Source organism: Lepidochelys olivacea (genome assembly GCF_965140295.1).
Source record: "Lepidochelys olivacea isolate rLepOli2 genome assembly, chromosome: 1".
Classification (NCBI taxonomy): Eukaryota; Metazoa; Chordata; order Testudines; family Cheloniidae; genus Lepidochelys; species Lepidochelys olivacea.
The window spans coordinates 116291926-116313316 of NC_140411.1; the positions used below are offsets into that span (position 1 = coordinate 116291926).

The 21391-nt window shown below is 40.3% G+C and overlaps 1 protein-coding gene across 3 annotated transcripts in view; it reads left to right on the top strand.

Moving 5' to 3' along the window:
- The window catches only part of UXS1 (UDP-glucuronate decarboxylase 1), a 244680-nt gene that overhangs the window by 208183 nt on the left and 15106 nt on the right, over window positions 1–21391 (top strand). For all 3 annotated transcript variants that reach the window (XM_084641852.1, XM_084641851.1, XM_084641850.1), the window contains 2 exons: window positions 2140–2261; window positions 17369–17488. In XM_084641852.1, the coding sequence (XP_084497978.1) occupies window positions 2140–2261; window positions 17369–17488 (242 nt within the window). The remainder of the gene's footprint in view (window positions 1–2139; window positions 2262–17368; window positions 17489–21391) is intronic.

Here is a 21391-nt window from a genome sequence, read left to right on the forward strand (position 1 = left end):
TGGTGTGGAACTGGGCTTGGACCTTGAGAAGGGAGGAGAGGAGAAAGTAATCCATGCTGTGGGCTCAATTTTAAAAGTAATGAAATGACTTAGGACCACAAGTTTCATTGACTTTCAATGGGGCATTTTCTCCTAAGTCACTTTGAAACTTTTGAAAATCCTGCCTTAGTCTATAATATACAAAGATTCGTGACATTGTCTTTTGATGTGCTCTATGAATTATGGCTGAGTATATTTGACATCAGTATCTGCCTTCAGTGAGGTTATGAAAAAAAATTAAATTTCCCATGAGATTGGGCCATAGAGGACAGTTTTAATCAGTTAGAACCTTAGTTTGGAACTATAAATGAAATGCAAAATTTCTTTTTATACAGTGTCCTTTATAAAAAAGCATCGAAAAGTTGTAGCATGACAAAGACAAAGCTGTAGCTCCTGGCAGAGGAGGCATTCTAATTATAAGCCATTATTTGGTAGTGTCTTAACATTTTTAAAAAAAGGAAAGCTTGAAATCCAGGCCACAAATGGGGGAGGGGGAGAAAATGATGCTCCTCTGTCAGTGGAACTATTTGTTTTTGGTGTATGTGATGTCCCAGAACATGGTTTTCTTGAATGCTTACAGCAAATCTGGAACTGACCAGATTTCTTCCGAGGAGCTACAGTTCAATCTCACTGTCTGCCAGCCAGCTCTAGAGAGTAATGATTAATGCCATTTGAACACTAACTTTCAAATATTACTAACATCCATTTTTAAATTGAATTAATCTTGGCTGAAAAAGTAACCTCTCTGTGCCACTTGCTGACCTCAGAGTATCCGGCTCAGAGAAGAGCAAGGCACACACACGCCATTTTTGTTTGTGGGGCTTTTCCCCACCTTCACCAAACCAGATTCTTTATGGCATGTCTAGATCTCCACCTCCTGGTTATTTAAAATGAATGAATTGGATATTGGTCTGTAAAACTCTTAGGACCTTTTATATTAGACAGTAAAAGCCTCAGGGTCTGTGCTCTAGCAGGTCTCTCTCTTTTTTTTCTTTTTTTTTATCCTCAACAGTGGCATCCAGAAAGCAATAAGTCTTGGACAGAACTGTAATTTTCAGTCTCTGCATACGTAAACAAGCATATTACCTATCCAAATGGAATTGTTTCCACTTTCAGTCATGCTGCTCGATGGGGGTAATAAGAATCTGGAGAGAACTGGGCACAACTGATGATAATGTTGTGATTTATTTGTACTTGAAGATCAGAATAAGAATTGTGATCTGTAACATTCCTGTTTTTCTTCCTTGGTTATACCTCTTACTGCTGAGCAGTGCTAAACATTCTGGGATTTATAGGTATCTTTTCACAGGTCACCAAAGAAACTAGGGGAAGGCAATCTAAAGTGTGTGTTTAATACTCAATACAAATAGTAACAGTAAAAAAGAAAAAGATGCTTCCAGAGCGGGAATACCTTTCGTCCAGGCTGGAATGCTAGTCAAAGTGTTGTAAAAAGAGATACTTGCTGGTCCCAGAGTATCCAGCTGAGAGAAGAACAAGGCACGCACACACCATTTTTGTTTGCGGGGCTGTCCTGCACCTTCACCAAACCAGATTATTTATGGCATGTCTAGATTTCCACCTTCTGCCTCCTTTTCCCCCCAGCTCTTTTTTAAATTCCAAGATGTCTTAGCTCCTTTTACAAACTAAGTAGAAATTAGCAAAGAACTCTAAATAACCTGTAATAACCTCTTTATTAAATGATCTTAGATCAGAACCTTGTTTTTGCGTCTAGAGTTATTCCATCTTTAAGGTTCATTTCCAGACAAATGTTCAACTCAGACTGCTGTGAGTAATGGCTCTTATGAGGAGACACATCCAGCGAGGAGGCTGCTCTGTTTAATATGCTCAATTTGGGGATTTTATAGATTTTCAGATCGTCCTTAATAGTTACACCTTCGGGATTCTATTCGATGAATCTATTGGAGTGAAAGATGTTGGAGTTTAATATTTAAAAATTAGATAAATAATTTCAAGAAGAATTGTTTAACACTGTACATACTAAAACAAGCTCTATCAAAAGAGCCCTATATAAAATGAGTTATATTCCCTCTTCCTGTTACTAGAAAGAGAAAGTCATTCAAGTGTTGTTTCTCTCCATAGATCCTGAGGTTCACCCTCAAAATGAAGATTACTGGGGCCATGTGAACCCCATAGGACCTAGGGCCTGCTACGATGAAGGAAAGAGAGTTGCAGAAACAATGTGCTATGCCTATATGAAGCAGGTATTTGGTTGTCAAATTCAGTGGGCTTGCCGTACAGGCTGAGTACAAATGCAGAACAAAACTGAAAATATGTTGCTATAATTATAGCCTCTATGAAAGATTTGCATGGTTGATCATTTATTTCAAACAAATTAAATCAGTAACTTAGCACTAGAATAAAGATGAATTTTATGAGGTATTTGTAACATAATTTATTAGCTTACCTTTTTATAAAGGAAAAAGATGATGGTTAAGGGTGCGTTTTTCTTCATTAATCAGTATTAACTTTTATATGCATTAATCTTTTCTTATTTAGTTCAAATAGTGTTTGAAGCTGAAAAGCTATATAATGTCCTTTAATTTGTAGTGCATGGAGCTCTCTAATGTCTGATTTTTTATTATTATTTTCTTTTTGTTTTGTTTGGCATTTTTATATTAAGGTGGCAGAGGAAACCAGTGTTAATGCATTATACAAAATATTTCAAACCCTTGCAATGAGTAAATTCTTAACATTATTTTAAAACATATAGCTGTGACTTAAACATAGTAAAAACGTTAATGACATTTTAACTTACGTCTGTGATCCAGTATGGTATAGCATAAGCCAGTCATGTTATGGATCAGAAAGAGAATAAATCTAAAGGATCTTGTCTGATTTGCTCCACAAGTTTATCTTGTAAGCCAGGGATCGGCAACCTTTAGCATGTGGCCCATCAGGGAAAGCTGCTGGCGGGCCGGGACAGTTTGTTTACCTGCAGCTTCCGCAGGTTTGGCCAATTGCAGCTCCCAGTAGCTGCGGTTCACTGTTCTATGCCAATGAGGGCTGCGGGAAGAGGTGGTCCGGCCCATGCTGTTTCCCGCAGACCCCATTGGACTGGAGCAGCAAACCGCAGCCAGTGGGAGCTGCGATTGGCCGAACCTGTGGACACTGCAGACAAACCATCTCAGCCCAGCAGCGGCTTTCCCTCATGGGCCAAAGGTTGCCAATCTCTGTTGTAAGCTATAAAATGAAGATAGCAGTAGCAATTGAGGTGATGTGTGTGTTTTATAATTATCTTTAGCACAGCAGCTCTTTCCATGATGGCTTGCAAACTGTTATATCTACCTGTGAACAGGTTTTATCCTGCTATGAGGTCTTGCACATGTAACATGTTGAATCCTCCGCAATTAAATGGTACATACAGTAATATACTTGTAGCACTGCAGTCCTATGACTAGGGCCCTATCTAATTCACGGCCATGAAAAACATGTCTCAGACTGTGAAATCTGGTCTTCTCCGTCTAACCCCTCATTGAAATTTGGTCTTTTGTGCGCTTTTACCCTATACTATACAGATTTTTATGGGGGAGACCAGCATTTCTCATATTGGGGGTCCTGACACAAAGGGGCGGTCACTAGGTTATTTAGGGGGGTCGTGGAATTGCCACCCTTACTTCTGCGCTGACTTCAGAGCTGGGCAGCCAGAGAGTGGAAGCTGTTAGCCAGGTGCCCATCTCTGAAAGCAGCGCCCCGCCAGCAGCAGGGCAGAAGTAAGGGTGGCAATGCCATACCAGGCCATCCTTACTTCTGCCATGCTGCTGGCGGTGGCTGTGCCTTCAGTACCGCAACCCCTCTACAATAAACTTGCAAAGCCCCCTCTCCCCCCATTCCCTTTTGGCTCAGGACCCCTACCGTTACAACACAATGAAATTTCAGATTTAAATAGCTGAAATCATGACATTTAAGATTTTTTTTAAAAAATTCTGTGACCGTGAAATTGACCAAAATGGACTGTGAATTTGATAGGGCCCTACCTATGACCGAATCTGCAAGCTATTACTGTTTTTTTTTTAATATAATAGGACTATACATGGTAGTAAGCACTACGTTTGGTAGTAAAGGTTTGCAGGACTCTGTGCTGTGTACACATGCATTAAATGAAAACTCCTAATCTGCAATCTGTCTTTGGAGTTGGTATCTCTGCTTTGATATTTCATTTTCCATCATGTGTGTGTGGTGTTGAGGAAATTCTCATTGCTTATTGTAGATATTGTTTTAAAGCTATTGCATCCTTTTCCTTTGTTCCTTTAGAATTGCAACTCAACGAAAGATCATCTGACTATATCATACCTTCCTTTGAATCTCTCTGCTGACTCTTCCTCCATCTAAAGCTTAAGCTCCATTTTCTTATCCATAGGGCCCTTCACAATTCTCTCTTCTCCCTACTTACCAAGGTCTGATGTATGCTAGAAAATTAGGTCATTTTAACAACGTCAATCGGGGTGTGAAAAATCCACACCCCAAGCACTGTAGTTAAGATGAGCTAGATCCCCGTGTAGACAGTGCTAGATTGTAAGAAGAATACTTCCATCAACCTAGCTACCACCTCTTGGGAGAATCCCTCCGGTCAGTATATATCAGCGATACACAGACTTAGGCTCATGAGCTGCAAGTGGCTCTTTAATACGTCTCCTGCAGCTCTTTGCAACACATGATATTAAAACACTGTGGTTTAATTCTTAACCAGTCAGGAGGCTTTTACTATGACGATAATTGTAGTTGATAAAATAATAATACTTGGTCATTTTGCTGTGAAAGTGTGTGTGTGTATGTATGTATGTATATATAGTACTATAATAAATGAAACAATGAATTCACACTACAGTGGCTCTTTTGGTTAAGGTTGATTGTTAATTTGACTCCTGAACTACTGAGGTCTGGTCCGCACTCTTTATCACACCTCCCCCTCCACTCTGTCGATGGCAATGGTCTCAACCTTCTGTTTATCTGCTTCTTAAGCAAACATCTTGTGCTTTATGCATAGAACAGGTTCCCTGGCCTAATAGTAACGCTACTAGCTTCTCTACCTAAAATCACTGAATCATCTCTGATGGGGGCATCTATAAGAAACCAGGCAATGTTTAGTGATTGGGTGGTTGGAGAAAGTCTGTAACTATAAAATTAAAAGAAAGCTAATACTCTGGTGCAGTGGTAGCTGCTCCCTAGCTAAGGTTGTGTTAGAGAGTGTAGTTTTAGCAGGAGCTTTAAACCTTTGTTTAGTAGTAATTTCATTGAAATAGCAAAAAGCAATACGTAAAATATAAATTTTGAGCATTATTTGAATTTTTTGTGGTGGTTTAATGAAAAGTGGATTGATACAAAGAGAACAGTAAGGTCAGAAATTGCTTCTTTTGGCCATTTTCCCACTGGATTGTCTTTTTTCTTGCATTCCTTTTGCAAGAATGTAAAACACTCAGGGGACATTGATGCTGGTCATGTGTTGATTGCTCAAGTATTAATTAAGCATCCGTGTTTCTTTCTAGATCTTTTTATAATTTCTTGGTCACAGTGGAAAATACTGAATCCTTAAACCCATCAGATTTCCATTTGATGACAAATCTGGTGCAGTGTGAGAGCTATCAATCACTTTTGGGGCAACAAGAGAGATTACCAAATACCTCTGGGGCCCAGGAGAAAGATGGTTAGCTAGGAAAGAGACAGCACAGTCTTAAGTGACCTTAACAGTGCAAAGGCAGAATAACTCTTCAAATGCATGGAATGTATCACAATTAGATGCATCAGTCTGCTATTGATATAAAAGCATAAGAAGTCAATATTAAGGTTTTGTCTTAGAGAGCCAGTTTGGTGAAGTTGGGGTACACACTGCTTTTGGGTATCTGTTGGAGCTAGAAGTGAAAGCCTTATGGAGCCAGAGATGAAAAGTGTTATATAACAGCTAGGTATTGTAATGGAGTTGGTTATTGAAAGTGTTATAGGCAATGTGAAGGTGGAAAGAACACACAAGCTTTTTCCTTTTAGCTTCCATGTTTCGTTTGTTTCCATATTTTTAGGGTTTTGGTTGGATGTGGTCTGACCTTCACAGATCAACTGTCACTAAATGTCATCTTTTGTTTCTAATACATATTCAAGTGTTAGTTTAATTCTCCCTATCCTTCATATGTTTTTTTTAAACTGTAAACTCTTTAGGACATATACTGTCTTTCTCTGTTTGCACAAGGGGGTCTTGGTTGCTGTCTAGGCCCCTTGGAGTTAATATAACATTAATATTAAATACCAATTTGGTGATCCGTTTCTGGGTAACGGACAGTGGCAGCTAACACTTATCTTCTGGTAGCGCAAAGGAATCTGTAAAAAGGCACTGATTTCTCCCTGCCTTATCACTGCCCAAGCATCCTCACTTTAAAAGCAGAAAGCTTTGATGCCATTTGATATTGCACAAAAGCAAGAATTTGGTAACTGAGCACATGAAATCTTGCATGATATGCTCTCAGAGGAAAAACAGATGCTGCTCTGTACAGATGGCTTTTTTACTGTTGCACCTTACTCACTGGAAGTTTTTCTGAGCATTTTATATGACTTAGGATTGTGTGAAGGCGACTTTTGTTTTAGAGCATGTTAGATAAAGTTCACAATGTGATAAGAATGAGCTCTCGGCCCTGCAATGACTGCCTACTGCTGTGACTATTATTCTTGCACAGAGGTGATTCACTTTTGTAGTAATTTTTTAGTGTTTTCTGCTCTTTTTGTAATGGGGCAGGAGAAACAGGTATTGGTTAAGAAACTCAGAAATATAAACAGACACGCTGCTGGTGTGTTACAAATGTTTGTAACTGCACTGGAGTATCTGCAGATATTCAAACCATGCAGAGTCAAATTCTTAAGCACAGTTATATGCATATAGGTATGTCTTACTGTTTAAAATCATATGTTCAAATGTGCCATTCTAATAAAAATGGCACTTTTGTAATGTGTCCAATCAGTTTTTTAATGTGTGTTCACAACTACTTGGTATCCCTATTTACAGCAGTAATCTGAGACTCTAATTTATGAGGTTCAGTGACATCTGCACTTCCCAGAATCTCAGCAAGCATGTTTTTTATCCACTTCTCAGGACAGGTGGAAAATATCCTTTCTGACTTTTTTCCGCTACATGTACACTGGAATGCATTGTTCACTGCCTGGCTTGTTTGGAAATTGCCACTCGGCCTGTGCTCAGTCTCTTGAATTATGATGGGAAACTGTGAAGTTGTGTAGGACACCCCACTAATTATAGGAAGCGAGGTGTGGGCAGTCATGCCTAATGGTTAGTCAGGTGCTAGAGCTGAAGTCAGGAATCAAGCCAGGGCTCAGAGATAGGGTCAGGTGCCAAGCCAAAGGTCAGAGCTGGAGGTAGAGTCACAAGGCAAGCCAGGGGTCACAGCCTGAATCCGCATCAGAGGTAGGTCATAGGAGCAGGAACGTGGAGCAAAGCAGGAACTGGGCACAGACAGGTGTCGGGAATAAGGAAGGCAGGAGTCAGGCCATATAGGCAGGGTCTGCAGTAGCAGCTAGCTCGGGATTCACCTAGTTGCTTGGACCAACTTTCTGTGCCTCTTTCTGGTTTAAGAACTGGGTCCCAGCCAATCAGTGGGACTGGATGTGTCCCCCAATCAGGAGCTTTATGTGAGTTAGAGCTTCGCTAGCCCCCTTCTTCTCTGGTTTGGGTGAGCTGCTGTGTGGCAGGCACAGCCTGAGCACTGCCTGCAGACCTATGGGCCTGGGTTTGAGCCCTGCCATCTCTCACACTAATATGATTATGCACATCCCAACTACACCAGTTTAAGCTGACAACTGTTCGGAATTCATTTTCCATTATCCCACATAACATGAACCAAATATATTCTTCTGTACAGTTGTGAAACTATACTAAATCATTGTTTTGTTAATGTAAACTAGGTTAAATACTTAGTTTTGCACTTTCCTTGACACTGTTTGAAAGATGTAGTGTGGTTAGCGTCTGATTTCTTCTTTTTACAATTAAAAAATAAACTCTACTGCTTGGTGACCTGAAGTCTTGTTTCAGACCTTGTGAATTTCTAGATCATTAATCTTCCTTTTTAAACCCACATTTTCATACCAATTAAATTGTCCTTTCTACTTGTGGTTCTGTTTAATTGGCGGAGCAGTATTACTTGTGGGTGCCAGATTAAAACTCTGCAGAGTTTCACAAGTGGAGTGCTAATAAGTAATCATCCAGTCTTCCCTTATTTTATGTGAAGCAATAGCTTCCAAATTGCCTCAGGATACCTCATTCTCTAATTAAAAATCTACAATTTTTGTATTCCTAACTTCCCTACAATTATATTGGAAGAGATTGGATGTACTGATTATCGTATCAAGATATTTATTATTACGGAATTTTGTCATCCTTAAATATATCTAGAAGGTTTGTGTCTAGCCCCAAAGAATAATTGCATATTGCTTAAGTTTTATCAGACCTACTCAATGTGCAAAAACTAAATAGTGGGTGGAAAGATGAGGTTTACAAAATAAAGATTAAAGAGCATGGGTTTTAAACAGAAAAGCAAACGTTGAATAACTATATTGTGAACACAGCTTTTTTGTAATGCGCTTCCTGTTTTGTTTTTATTCATTGCACTTGTTTCTGTAATCCTTGTTTGTTAATGCACAAATTGAGTTGGTTTCAGTATTCATAGGCAGCCGAGATATAAAATTTGAGAACAAAAATTGTTGATTAAATTGCTAATAGAACTACATTGTAATTAGTAACACTAAGTATAATTGCTCAGTAATTATCAAAATTAGGGCTTGTCTACACTGACACTTCACAGCGCTGCAACTTTCTTGCTCAGGGGGTGTGAAAAAACACCCCCCTGAGCTCAGCAAGTTTCATCGCTGTAAAATTACACTTTGTTAGGATTCCAGAGAAGAATTATTGTGGATTATGGATCAGGTCAAAAGTAAGTACTAACAAATGCTGAAAATTGTCAAAGTAATGCGAAGGATCACATTTAATTCATATTAGCAGTGAAAATGAGTTTAATTTCCAAGGGCGGGCTAGGTGGGTCACAGGCCAAGTGAGATGGCTGTGCTACAGGAAACATGCCTTCGCCTTAGAGCAGGCAGTTAGCCATCCTAATTATTGATCCTGATACAGGAGAGAAGGTGGTGATGCATTGTCTCAGATCAAAAGCTTTTCTGAAAGCCTTTGTACGGCTCTGCCATACTCAACACTGGACCTGAAGGTGCCCAGCTGGCTCAGTCGGTAGTGCATGAGTATCTTAATCTCTGGGTTGTAAGAGCCCAACGTTGGGTGCATTACTGTCTATCTACTGGAACTACTTACCAAGAGTTGTGGTGCATTCTTCATCATGAGCAATTTTTAAATCAAGACTGGGTGTTTCCCTAACAAATATACTGTAAATCAAAAAGGAATTAATTCAGGGAAGTCCTACATCAGCCCAGTGATATGGAGGAAATCAGACTAGAAGATCAGAGTGGTCCTGTAACAGGGTTCGCTCAGCACTCTGGCGCCTCCTGCTGGCTGTTCTGGGAATTAGCTCTGCATGATAGTGCGCCCTCTTTGGGTGGTGCCTTACTTCCATCACTCCTGCTCTAGGACCCACGTCTCTCTAAGGACCGCAGCATCCTCTTCAGTGACATAGCCCTCTGGCTGTGCTGCACTCTGTGCTCCTCCCTTCTGTCCAGCCACTCCCCTTAGTGGCTGCTTCAGCGAATTGTCTGGCTACTTCCTCTTTGCCTTTGCCTTGGAGCCTCAGCCTGCAAACCCCAGCAGCCAGGAGCTGTCTCTCGCTCCCCTGGTTCCTGCTCGCAGCACTACTCTGTCCAGGGTGCTGGCAGTTCTCTCAGCCCTCCAGATACTGTCCTTCCTCCCTGGACTCCCAGCAGAGAGCTGCCCTCCTCTGTCCTGCAGCTCCCTTTTATTATGGGCCTGCTGGCCCCTAATTGGCTGCTCCCTTCAGCCTTTCTCTCATTGGCTGCCTCCTGCACAGCCTCCCTAGGGCTCTATTAACCCCTTAGAGCCTAGTGTGAGGCAGGTACCCCATCACAGATCCTTTGAGGCTTTATGATCTATGAAGGTGCACATTGACTCTAGCGTTGGTATACTTGATCACTGGATACTGCTCACCAGTCTGGGCAGGCAGCTCACATAACAAATCTCTGGCCATGCAGCTTAATGCCACAGACCTTTTCCCCTTTTTATGCTTTTAAGTGTCTCACTGCTTGTCAGTCGCCAATAACTGCTGAGCAAGCAGCTGAAGTAAGAATTTTGAAGCCATTAGTTGTACAGCTGTTTCTGCAGAGTTTGCAGTCTCATGGGCCCCAACACACACGCACGCACACACACCAGAAGTCAAATATAGATAGACTTCCTGTCTTTCAAAACTGCATACTTCAGCAGTTTAAAAGAAAGCCCAGCAGGATGGTGCAGGGTCATGCTCAATTCTCATGGTAACTTCTGCTCCCCACCTGGCCTGCCTAGTTATGCTAAGGTTGCTGCAAAGGCCTACTAGTTTAACTGCTTTTGGCAATAAGCGTTGCAGTCTATTATTCCAGTTACTGGCCATGGCTTTGGCACTTTGCTAGGCTGTTAAAATCTCTCCTTACATTACCACAGGCAGGGCCTAATCATGTATCCATAATTGCTCTAACCACATCAGTTAATGAGTAAGTATAATACTGTATAGAACTCTCACTCACGTCAAAAATTCGATTAAGCTATTTAGGACAAGAACCTTAGATCAAATCCTGGCCCCACTGAAGTCAATGGCAAACTCTCTCTCAGACTTCAGTAGAGCCAGGATTCCCCCTCCCCCCCCCAGTTTTTTGTTCTGTAAAGTGCATAGCAGGCTTGGGTGCTGTAAAATTACTACTGATTATCAAGGCAGTGATGTGGGGAGTAAAATTTAGATTGAGTTCCAGTAATGGCGTGATGTATATTACAAATCACCATCATGTCACCAGACTCAGGGATGACTGAGGGTTTTTTCTTATTCTCTCAGAAGGAGGTATTTCAGGAGATGCTTTTCAAAAGGTAAGGAAAGGAGGAGAGTGGTGATAACGGGAAGAAATAGTCCATATCAGAGGAATCTGTAAAAGGAAATTATTACGCAAACTCTCTCCTGTAATTGTGGCTTTATCCACTCACGTGTGCATCTTCATTACTCATCTCCAAAGCTCCCACTTTGTGTCTGTGTATATGCAGTTCAGTCCATCCATAGAAACCCTGTAATTATTGATGACCGTTTTCATTTTAGTTCTGTAATCAACAAACAAGGTAGCCAGAGCATGAGCTCCCAGTGTGATACTGTGTCATAAAAGAGCTAATTCTTGGTTATGTTAACAAGGGAATGTTGAGCAGAATTAGAGAGGTGATATTACTTTGGAATATGACATGAGTGAACCACTGCTGGAATATTGTGTGCAGTTCTGGTGTCCAAATTTTTTAAAGGATGTTAAAAAAGTGAAGAGGGTTCAGAGAATGATTTTTGGTTTGGAAACCAACCAACCTTATGATAAGAAACTAAAAATTCAATCAGTTTATTTTATTGAAGAGAAGGGTAAGAGGCTACTTGATCACAATCTATAATTACCAATGCAAAAAAGAAGATATAATACTAAAGGTTCCCTTAATGTATCATATAAAGGCATAACAAGGTTTTAATGGCTTGAAGTTGAAGTCAGCAAAGTTTAAAGTAGACACTGAGGCAAAATTTTAGGTGTGGGGAATTAGCCATTGGAAGGGTCCTTCAAATGATGAGATGAAATTTTACACCCCTTGTTTTAAATCAAGAGTAGGTGTCTATAAAAGATATAATCTAGTTCAACCACAAGTTGGGATAAATGCAGGTTTCACCAAGTGAAATTCTGAGGCCTGTATTATATAGGAGTTCAGACTAGATGATTGTAATGGTCCCTGCTAGCCTTAAAATCTCTGAACTCTTCGTTCCAGGCAGTGTAAATCATAGTGTAAAACAATCTTAAATTTTAGTAACATGCAAGGGTGAATCCAATTTGCTAATGTCATGGCCATTAAGTCAAGTCTGTGTGTATATTTGTATACTCAGGATTGGATTTTGTATTTGTAGGACCCATTGGTGACATTTTCTAAAATGAACTGCCTGCAAATAATTGCACTGTTGTTACTGTTCAAAATTGTAGATGGTATAATTTTTAAAATGTGTGTATTTTAGACATCAACAATTATATCCTTTGTAGTTGACTGCTAGTCAAGATTTTCACACATAACACACGCTAGTCAAAAGAATTTCAAGGGATGCGGGCAGCAATTTTAGTAACTTTATTTGAAAGAGAGTAATTAGCCTAGTTTTGCTCACTTTGATAGCTCTGCAGGTTTCTGGGGTTTCTCTGCAGGTTATTTACGCATTTTGTTGTAAGGATTTCTGATGCCAGAGAGTCCCCACATGCCAGAGTCACTTTGAAGCTCCTTATGTCCTGGTTTCATGCAAGTAGTTCTTCCTCTTCCTTACTAATCCTTTGCTTACTGGCTGGTGATTCATAGTAGATGAATTTGCAAATTGTGAGCGTTAAAGTTAATTAATAAGACTAATTCACCTGTTATTCCTGCTTCTGCATTGCAGCCTTAGTGTATGGTGAAGCTGTTTCAGTTAAAACCATCATTGGAAACCTTTACACTCCTAGGTTGCATTCTGTGTTGATCTGTTTTCTGAAACATGCAGACCAAAGCATCTTTCACCAAAAGTAGATTTATTAATGTAAAATATGGCATGTTTATTCTTTTAAGAAAAATATACATTGATATCATCCTCCCATGTCTTGCTGTAGACGTTATTGGAGCCAAGACGTTCAAAAATAAGTACCTACAGCTAGAGTTCCTCACTCCATATTTAGGTGCCTAAATTAGTGGCCTAACTTTCAAAGGTGCTGTGTACCCTGTATCTCTCGGTGAGGTGAGGTGAGTACCCTCGCCTTGGAAAATGAAGCCACTGATTTATTAGCCTAACCTTAGTCACGTAGTTTTGAAAATTTTGGCTCAGGGTAATAATTTCATAGGAGCCCTGACAATATCTGTTGGATAGTACATGCTACGCTTTGTATGTCATTAATTTTCCCCTTAAACAGATTTTTCTTTTTTAAAAAAAAAGACCAAAAATTTTAGATGTTAGTATAATTTTTCATAACTTAGGTCTAGTCTACACTAGAAAAGGTTTTCTGATATAGATATACCAATATAGCTATACTGGAAAACACTCCATAATGTAGATGCAGTTTTTATGCCATCAACAAAGTGCTTTTGCTGGACAACTTATACTGGTTCAGTCACATGAGCAAAATAAACTATACCAGCAAAAGCATTTCTGTGTCAGTATAACACATTTGTGATTTGAAATATTGTGTTTAAAAAAAAAAAGTCACAGCCCTAACCAATATTGCTGTACCAGCAAAAGTTTCCAGTGTAGAACTGACCTAAAATAAATGCCTTTGTGTACACATCCCTTGGAAATCTGAAGCTGGAATCTGTTCACTTACCTATTGTTCTGTTTTATACATAAGTAAAAGTGTATATACAATGTGCTTTTCAAGTTTTGTAAAAGCACCGAAGGCATTTTAAAGGATTTGAAAAACAGGTCTAAATATACAGACAACGGGAAAGGTTTAAGATTTGTAGGAGGCAGGAATGAGATCAGAGACATGATTTAAAACTGAAAGATTAGCGCAAGTTGTCTGCTTTGTACAGCTATGGGGTGTGGCTCACCTGGTAAAGAGTGAGAGTTAGTCGAAGGGTGCGTCTACACTGGGCTGTAAACCCACAGCAGCGAGTCTCAGATCCCAGGTCTGCAGACTTGGGCATGCACTAGGATGCTAAAAACAGCAGTGTGGGTGTTGAGCTGGAGCTCAGGCTGGGAACCTGGGGACTGGGGTGGGCTTCAGAGCCCAAGCTCCAGCCTGAGATGCAATGTTTACGCTGCAGTGTTTAGCGCTGTAGTGTGGGCCCCATGAACTTGAATCTGTGGACCTGGGCTCTGACATTCGCTGCCACTAGTTCTATAACACAGTGTAGACATACCCTAAAAGAGACAGGGAAATTGCAGTGACATTCACTGTTCCGTTTAAATAAAGGAGAGCAGGCAGCTCCTGTCATTAACTGTCCAACACTGCAGGTGGCTCTGGATGCCCCCCAGATCAAGATGCCTTCAACTTAAGTGTTTGGTTTGAACAGTGAACTTGTAGCCTCCTTATTGACTCATCCCACCACCTTCTTTGCTCTGGGAAACTTACAACTCACAGCTGGATCTATCTGGATTGAATCTTCCTTCTCCCTTCCCGCTTCAGCAAATAAATACATTTAGTATTATGAGTTTAGTATTATGAGTTAGCAGCACACATGAAATAACTGCCCAGTCCCTAGATGTTGGTGTGCTGTCCTGAGAGGAGGAGGGAGGTCACAGCAATGCAAAATGGGCTTGGAGGTGTTCAAACTAATGATGGGGCATGGCTAGGAGTATAACATTCTATAAATATTTGAAGCCTCAGATAAATTATTCCAGAAGAATATGGAGGGGGGTTACTAAAAGTAATGGGCTGAAAATGAGAGGGGAAATTTAGGCTGAATATTTGAATTAAGATTCCCAACGCTGAGATCTACTAGTTTGTGGAATAGTTTCCCAAGGGAATGGGCGGAGGCCTGATTTTCTTGTGAGTCTTCAAAATGAGGCTGCATAAAACACTATAAAATAAACTTTAGGAATAGTACTCCATTGGGATGTGGGTGGAACTAAATGATCTATTCTATCTCTGGCTTCTGTGCTAGCTACTTGAATCAGTTGTGTAGCTTGAAAAACCTCCCAGCAGAGAGGGGGATGGTGGTTTTCCCTAATGTGTCTTGAATCTTGACCATTAGGTACCCTCTCCCACTTGTAGTGTGAGCTCTTGCTGACAGGCACTATCTCCTGTGTGTATTTCTCTGTCATGCACACACTGCCATTTTGCAACCTATATTGGATAACAGAAGCCAGTTGACCCAGCGTGTGCAGTACTGCGTGAAATATAGTCCACAGTTGGAGACTCTTGTCTATTACGAATAATGGGAGTGGGGACCATGAAGGGACAAGAAACCACATAGGGCTGTTTGCAGATGCAGTGGAGGCATTCGTAAACATGGTGTAATGTACTCTGTAAGCTACTGTTAGAAGTATAAAGCTTAACACGTTGCATTACGAAGTCCACCACAGTCCCAGACTGCACACCAAGGGGATCTAGTCACATAGAGTGTTGGTGTTCTTAGGGGTTGGCTTGTTTTGGCCTTGTTTTGAAATGGATTAGCTTGTTTTTTGGCTTATTGTGAAAGTCGAGGTGCTTATTTGCCACATGAAAGTTGACAACTGTGCTTCCAATAAAGCACACTTGGCTGATTGCCACACCCTTGGTGTGGATAGGGGACATGCTAGCAGATAGTGTCAGTATGGTCTTCGGGGTAAAGCACAGGATCGGAAGTCAGGAGAGCTGGGTTGTGTTTATAGTCCTGACACTAACTTGCTGTTACAAGTTTGGGCAAGAGACAGCAATCTTTTCTGTGTTACAAAAATTTCCCATTATTGATAGTGAGTGCTAGCTCAACACAGGTTATCTGCAAGTTTAAACAAGGGCAAACTGTGCACAGCACTGTTTAAACCTTACCCACGGTTTCTGAAATGGTGCAGAACACTGTTTGTTCTTATTTGTTCTTGCAGTTGAACCATGGGCACCTGCATCCCTTGGTGACACGTACTGTCAGCAATGGATAATTTTTATAATGTTTTTATAATGTTGCCAAGTTGTTAGCCTCTCTAATCCTTTTATCCTGTCTGTGAAATAAATACCCGCCTTTTTCACAAGGCTGCTGTAAGGATGAATTTGTTTATTTATCAATGATTCTGGGTTCCTGGGGCAGGCCGTTAAATATTGTTATAACTGAAGCTACTTTCAGGCTAACCTGTTTCCAAGAAAATCATTGTCTTTGGATGTCTCTCAAGTGAGGGATGTGTGAGCACAGGCTGCAGTTTTCTGAAGAGAAGTTGAAAATGTGTGCAGCACACTGTGTATCCCCTTATAATGGGAAAATCCACAAGCATAGTTTCACCATGTCTTCAAGTCCCTTTTTCCAGGAAGTGGCAACCAGCCACAGTCTGTTGGCAAACTGTTTGAAAACTTAAAGTTCCATGTTTTCATTGAAAGACTCAAGAATATTGTAACAGATTACATGATTTGTGTAATCCTAGGAGTTTGTGCTTGTGACTTCTGCTGCCTTTGAATTAGTGGTAAGAAGTTTACTTTTAGAGGTGAAGTTTCTACATGTTGTCACAATGAACTGTCGCGTGCATCAAAAGCCAACCCTGTGCATTAGTTCACCATGGCTGAATGTTCTCCTTGCCATGAAGGCTGAGGATTTGGCTCTCGCAGAATTTAGGTGAAACACAGTTTGTTCTCACTGACGGGTTCCAGTCCTGCAATTTCACAAGGTCACAGTTCCCTCTATAGACCACATTTGGTTCTGCTTGCTGAAACTCAGTTGACTGCACTGATTATCTGAAGATGGATTTACATAGCATCCACACAAAGCATTACTGGGTATAATGGAAACATTTCTCAGATTCAAATAAAATTTCTGTAGTATTAAAGTTGTGTAAATAAACAATGGGGATCTGAGAAATAAACTAGCCCGTAAACTTCATGTAGGCTAATGTGAAACAGTAATGTTATGGCTATGGTTAAGCGATCACTTTATTATAAGCATCAGTTCAGCACCCTGAAAATCAGGCTCCTTTAAGAGAGCTCACAATGGGCACCCAAAAATCTCTAATCACTTTATAAAAATTTCTCACTGTGCTTAGTCACGGATTATTCTGTGGCCTTGGCAAAGTCGCTTGACTGTTCTCCAATCTGTGAAAATACTTTTCTGGTGTCTCATTGCTAAATCCTTAGAGCCTCTGATGGAAGACCCAATTGAATTGCAAAGTATTATTATGTTAAAGTATTTCTTAAAAGAAAAATTCATTAGGGTAAAGAACAGTCTTCAGATGGTCCATCAGTGGTTCATATTGCATTATGAATGTAGATAATTAGGGTAAATTCTCCTACCATATGCTCTGTGGTTTATGTGAAGTTACAGGAGTCTCAAGATGAGAAAGCAGCATGTGTTTAAAAAGTGTATGTTAGCATTCTTATACTTAGGGAAATATCTCCCTTTTTGAAAAAAACACCTACTAAATGTGGAAGTCTGCACTTTGAAGGGATTGGCGTTGGGGGAGGGAGGGTTGTGGAATCTTCATTAAGTACAAGTTTTGTTGTTTTCTTTTGCTTACAGGAAGGGGTTGAGGTGCGAGTTGCTAGAATATTCAATACCTTTGGTCCTCGGATGCACATGAACGATGGCAGAGTTGTCAGTAACTTTATCTTACAGGCTCTTCAGGGAGAACCTCTAACGGTAAGTAATTGGCACGTGGTCCTGGGCTTAGAACAAAACCACTTAACGAATGCTATGGCCAAGATTTTCAAAAGTGACTGATGATTTTTTTCAGTTCCCTAGCTTTTGGGTGCACAACCTGAAACACTTGAAAGAGGTTAGATTTTTAGAAAGTGCTGAGCTTCCACTCTCTGAAAATCAGGCCTCTAGACGTCTCAACCTGTGTGTCAAAAAATAACTAGTCATTCTTGAAAATGTTGGCCTGTATTTAAAAAACTTTATGGGTGTGCACGTTACGGTACTGTACCACAGCCTTTTTTGGTGACCTTGGGCAAGGTGTCTCTGCCTCAGTTCCCCATCTGTAAAATGGGGATAATAGCACTGCCTTGCCTTGCACGGGTGTTGTGAGGAGAAATACGTTAAGGATTGTGAGGCGCTCAGATAATAGGGGCCTTATAAGTGCCAAAGATATAGATAGAAGCATACATCCTAAATTAATCATATATCTCCACAAAATGGGTGGTGGAGGGGTACTTGAGGTAAAGGATGAGATCATGAGATATATAATTTCATACACATGGCAACTTTTTAGATTTCACATATAAAATTTGGAGACAATGTCTGGAGCAAAGAATGAGGAGAAATGGTACTAGGAAATCACTCAAGGGCTTTCTAGGATTTTATTGTTTGAATTAGGGATCTTTTTAAAGTGCGCCACAGGGTGTATACGGGACAGTCAGAGCGCAACATGTTTGAGTACTCTACAAAGCACACACTTGTAGAGGGCTTTGCTGCACGGGGCAGACAACCCCAAGATTGAAGTGCGTTGTTTATGGACAGTAATAATTTATGTGTGGTCTGCATGCTAGCAGGGCTCCTGTTTGTTTGGAAAGAAGTGTTGCTCAGGCAATAAATGTGCCTAGTCAGTAAGGAGAGGGGAGCTGAAGTCAATTTTTTCAGGGTATCTAACAGTCAGGAAAGATGTTGGGGGCCAGCATTCTTTCTCATACTTTAACACAATCTTATTAGTTCCTCTTTTTCCCCTCTTCCACTAAAACAAACAAAAATACCAATTTATAATGATAGAGGGATGAGTTGCCCTTGTGAGAAAACCTTCAAAAATGACTAGACTGGCCTAGGGCAAGGTTGCTAAGTGTCCAAGCACTGCTTATTCTTTCAGTTCTTCATACAGTTGCGCTGGGAAAGGGTTGCGGTGTTTTGGGGCTGGGGATAGAAGAAATCTATGCAATGGCATGTTCCAAAACCAGTCGTTCCTTGGTACAATCCTTCTGATTTTACATGGCTGTGGTGAGTCATTCCTGTTGTACTGCCCCATGAGCATGCCCACATCTATCACATGGGGTTAAACCAAAGAAAAAGTAGCACAAAAGACAGCGACCTCCACCCAAGAATTAATTTAACATATGGGTTTTCAAAGGACTTTTGTAAATTCTTTTGAAAGGGCTTTCACCCTCCTATCCACCCCGTCCTTCACCCCTAAAAGCTGCAGTTGGTTAGCTGGGACTGGCTGCATAGAACAGAATATGTGGCCAAAACAGGGTGGGTGGAGTTCTTATTTCAGGCAGAGAGTTTTGATCCTAGTGGGGTTTTTGATTGCATCAGAATATACAAACACAATAAAGCAATGACTTGCCAGTACTTTCTGATTACGCCCTGTGTACTCTATGCTCCTGGGGTGATATTCAGGGGGCACAAAGTATCTCTCTCTAGGTGGCATTTAGAAGTTTTGCATAGAGCATCAGAGGTCAGATGTTGCTGTGTGTTTTATCTGACCATTCTCCTGTTGCTTATACCATGCTGGTCAAGTGGTTGATATGCCAGCTTGGCATCTGAATACGTAGTAGTTCTGAGCTTCTCAGACTTATCCAGCAGAGCCTTGACTTTTTTTATAACTACAAACTGTGAGAATGTAATCATTGCAGAGACATGAAATTCCCTGACAGCTTTCCTAAAAGGTGTTTATGCGGAATATTTATCTAGATTTAAAACAATTCATAGTTCAGGATATTTCAAAGTGTCATCAAGAAAAGCTTGGAGTAGTACTGTCCTCTGGGAGGAGAGTTGAAGGCTTGTCTATGTTCAATTTTTTTATTTTTTTTAACTCTCAACAGCCAATCTACAGTTGAACTCCTGCTGTTGCAGCTGCACCTATGGAGCAACGGGGAAATTTTAAGCAAATAAGTTGGTGTGAGCACAGCCGGTTGAATAATGACTCCCTTTAATTCTTTGGAGTCTGAAAAGTCACTAGGGAAGAGGATGAGGGTACTAGTGATGCTTCAGCATCCTGACTAGGTGGTGGACATTGGTTAACTGAAGCACAAGAAATGCAGCTCTCCATTTGGATGAATAGGCGGTCAGATTTTTAAAGTATGTCACAAGTTATTGCTATTGTTTATATTACAGTGACACCTAGAGGCCCAACCAAGGATCAGGTCTCCATTGTGCTAAGCACGGACATGTCAAAAAGACAGCCCCTACCCAAAAGTGTTCACTATCCAAGTATAAAATGAGACAACAGGTGGATGCAGCAGGCAAAGGGAGCACATGGTAACAGTGGAACAGTTCAGTGTAACAAGTAGCAATCACTGCACCCATCAGTTATGTAACCATTGCTGGATGTTTTGCAGCCATCACAGCAGAGGAGCATTACAAGGAAAACTTTGAAGAAGGCCTTGTGGTAGACTTCTTAGTTATAATTTGTAAAAGTCTCTTACCATAGATAAAATAATAATAAATAAAAATTTGACCCAAGGTCACTGTTCTACTGGTGTATGAGTATCAAAAAGCAAAATTGATTAGGCATAAGAGTGAGACTGAAGTTTTATTGAATTGGCCAACCTCAGTAAAATAAATCAACAGCCAACAGAAAAAGACTGAAAAGTGAATCAGAAATCAAAAACTTTCACTTAATTTTTTTACAACTTTTGCTGTTAAAATTAAAATCTGTTCTCATTAACTATTTTAAAACATGAGTGTGTTCATTTTTTATCCAAAACCCCCCCCACAAATAAATGGATAAAAGCACTCGTTTAAAAGAGAAGTTCAAATGTGGGAATTAATTATACAAAATGGAACATCTCTCTTAATTATTCTTCATTAGAGTCCAATGTTTTTGTCCCATGCAAACAGCTTGTTTTTATTGTTAAAGTATTTATATGAGAAGTTGTGGGGGGAGAGGGAGGGAACACAGTGTATTCTCAGACTGCCTTTAAAACATGTGGCAATGAAGATCACTGTGTAGAAAACATGCACAAAGTGAGTATTTTTCTTTCTTTCCACATATAGATAAAATTAAATATATTAAAACAGGTTTCGGAGTAGCAGCCGTATTAGTCTGTATTCGCAAAAAGAAAAGGAGGACTTGTGGCACCTTAGAGACTAATAAATTTATTTGAGCATAAGCTTTCGTGAGCTACAGCCCACTTCATCGGATGCATTCAGTGGGAATGAATCCGATGAAGTGAGCTGTAGCTCACGAAAGCTTATGCTCAAATAAATTTGTTAGTCTGTAAGGTGCCATAAGTCCTCCTTTTGTTTTTATATTAAAACAGAGGCTGGAAAGCTGTGTGGGGCATACTGTTGAGCCACCAGTGCACTCTCCCACATTTCTTTCAGAATAAGATATTAAGTAAACTCTATTAGACCTCTAAATGTTTAGGGCTTCATCCAAAGCCCACTGAACTGAAGACTCCCTTTGAGATTAGTGGAGTTTGGGTCAGACCCTTAAAGCAGGCTTAACCAGAGACAGATGTTAGCATGTACATCAGTTGTGTCCCTATTTTCTGAGCAAAACAAATATATCTACTTCTTCCGAAAAGTTTTTCTAATTCAGTGTGTGCCCGTGTCAAGAGGAGTATCCACATTTTTATCCTTAAACATGCCTATTTATAGCTTTCAAATATG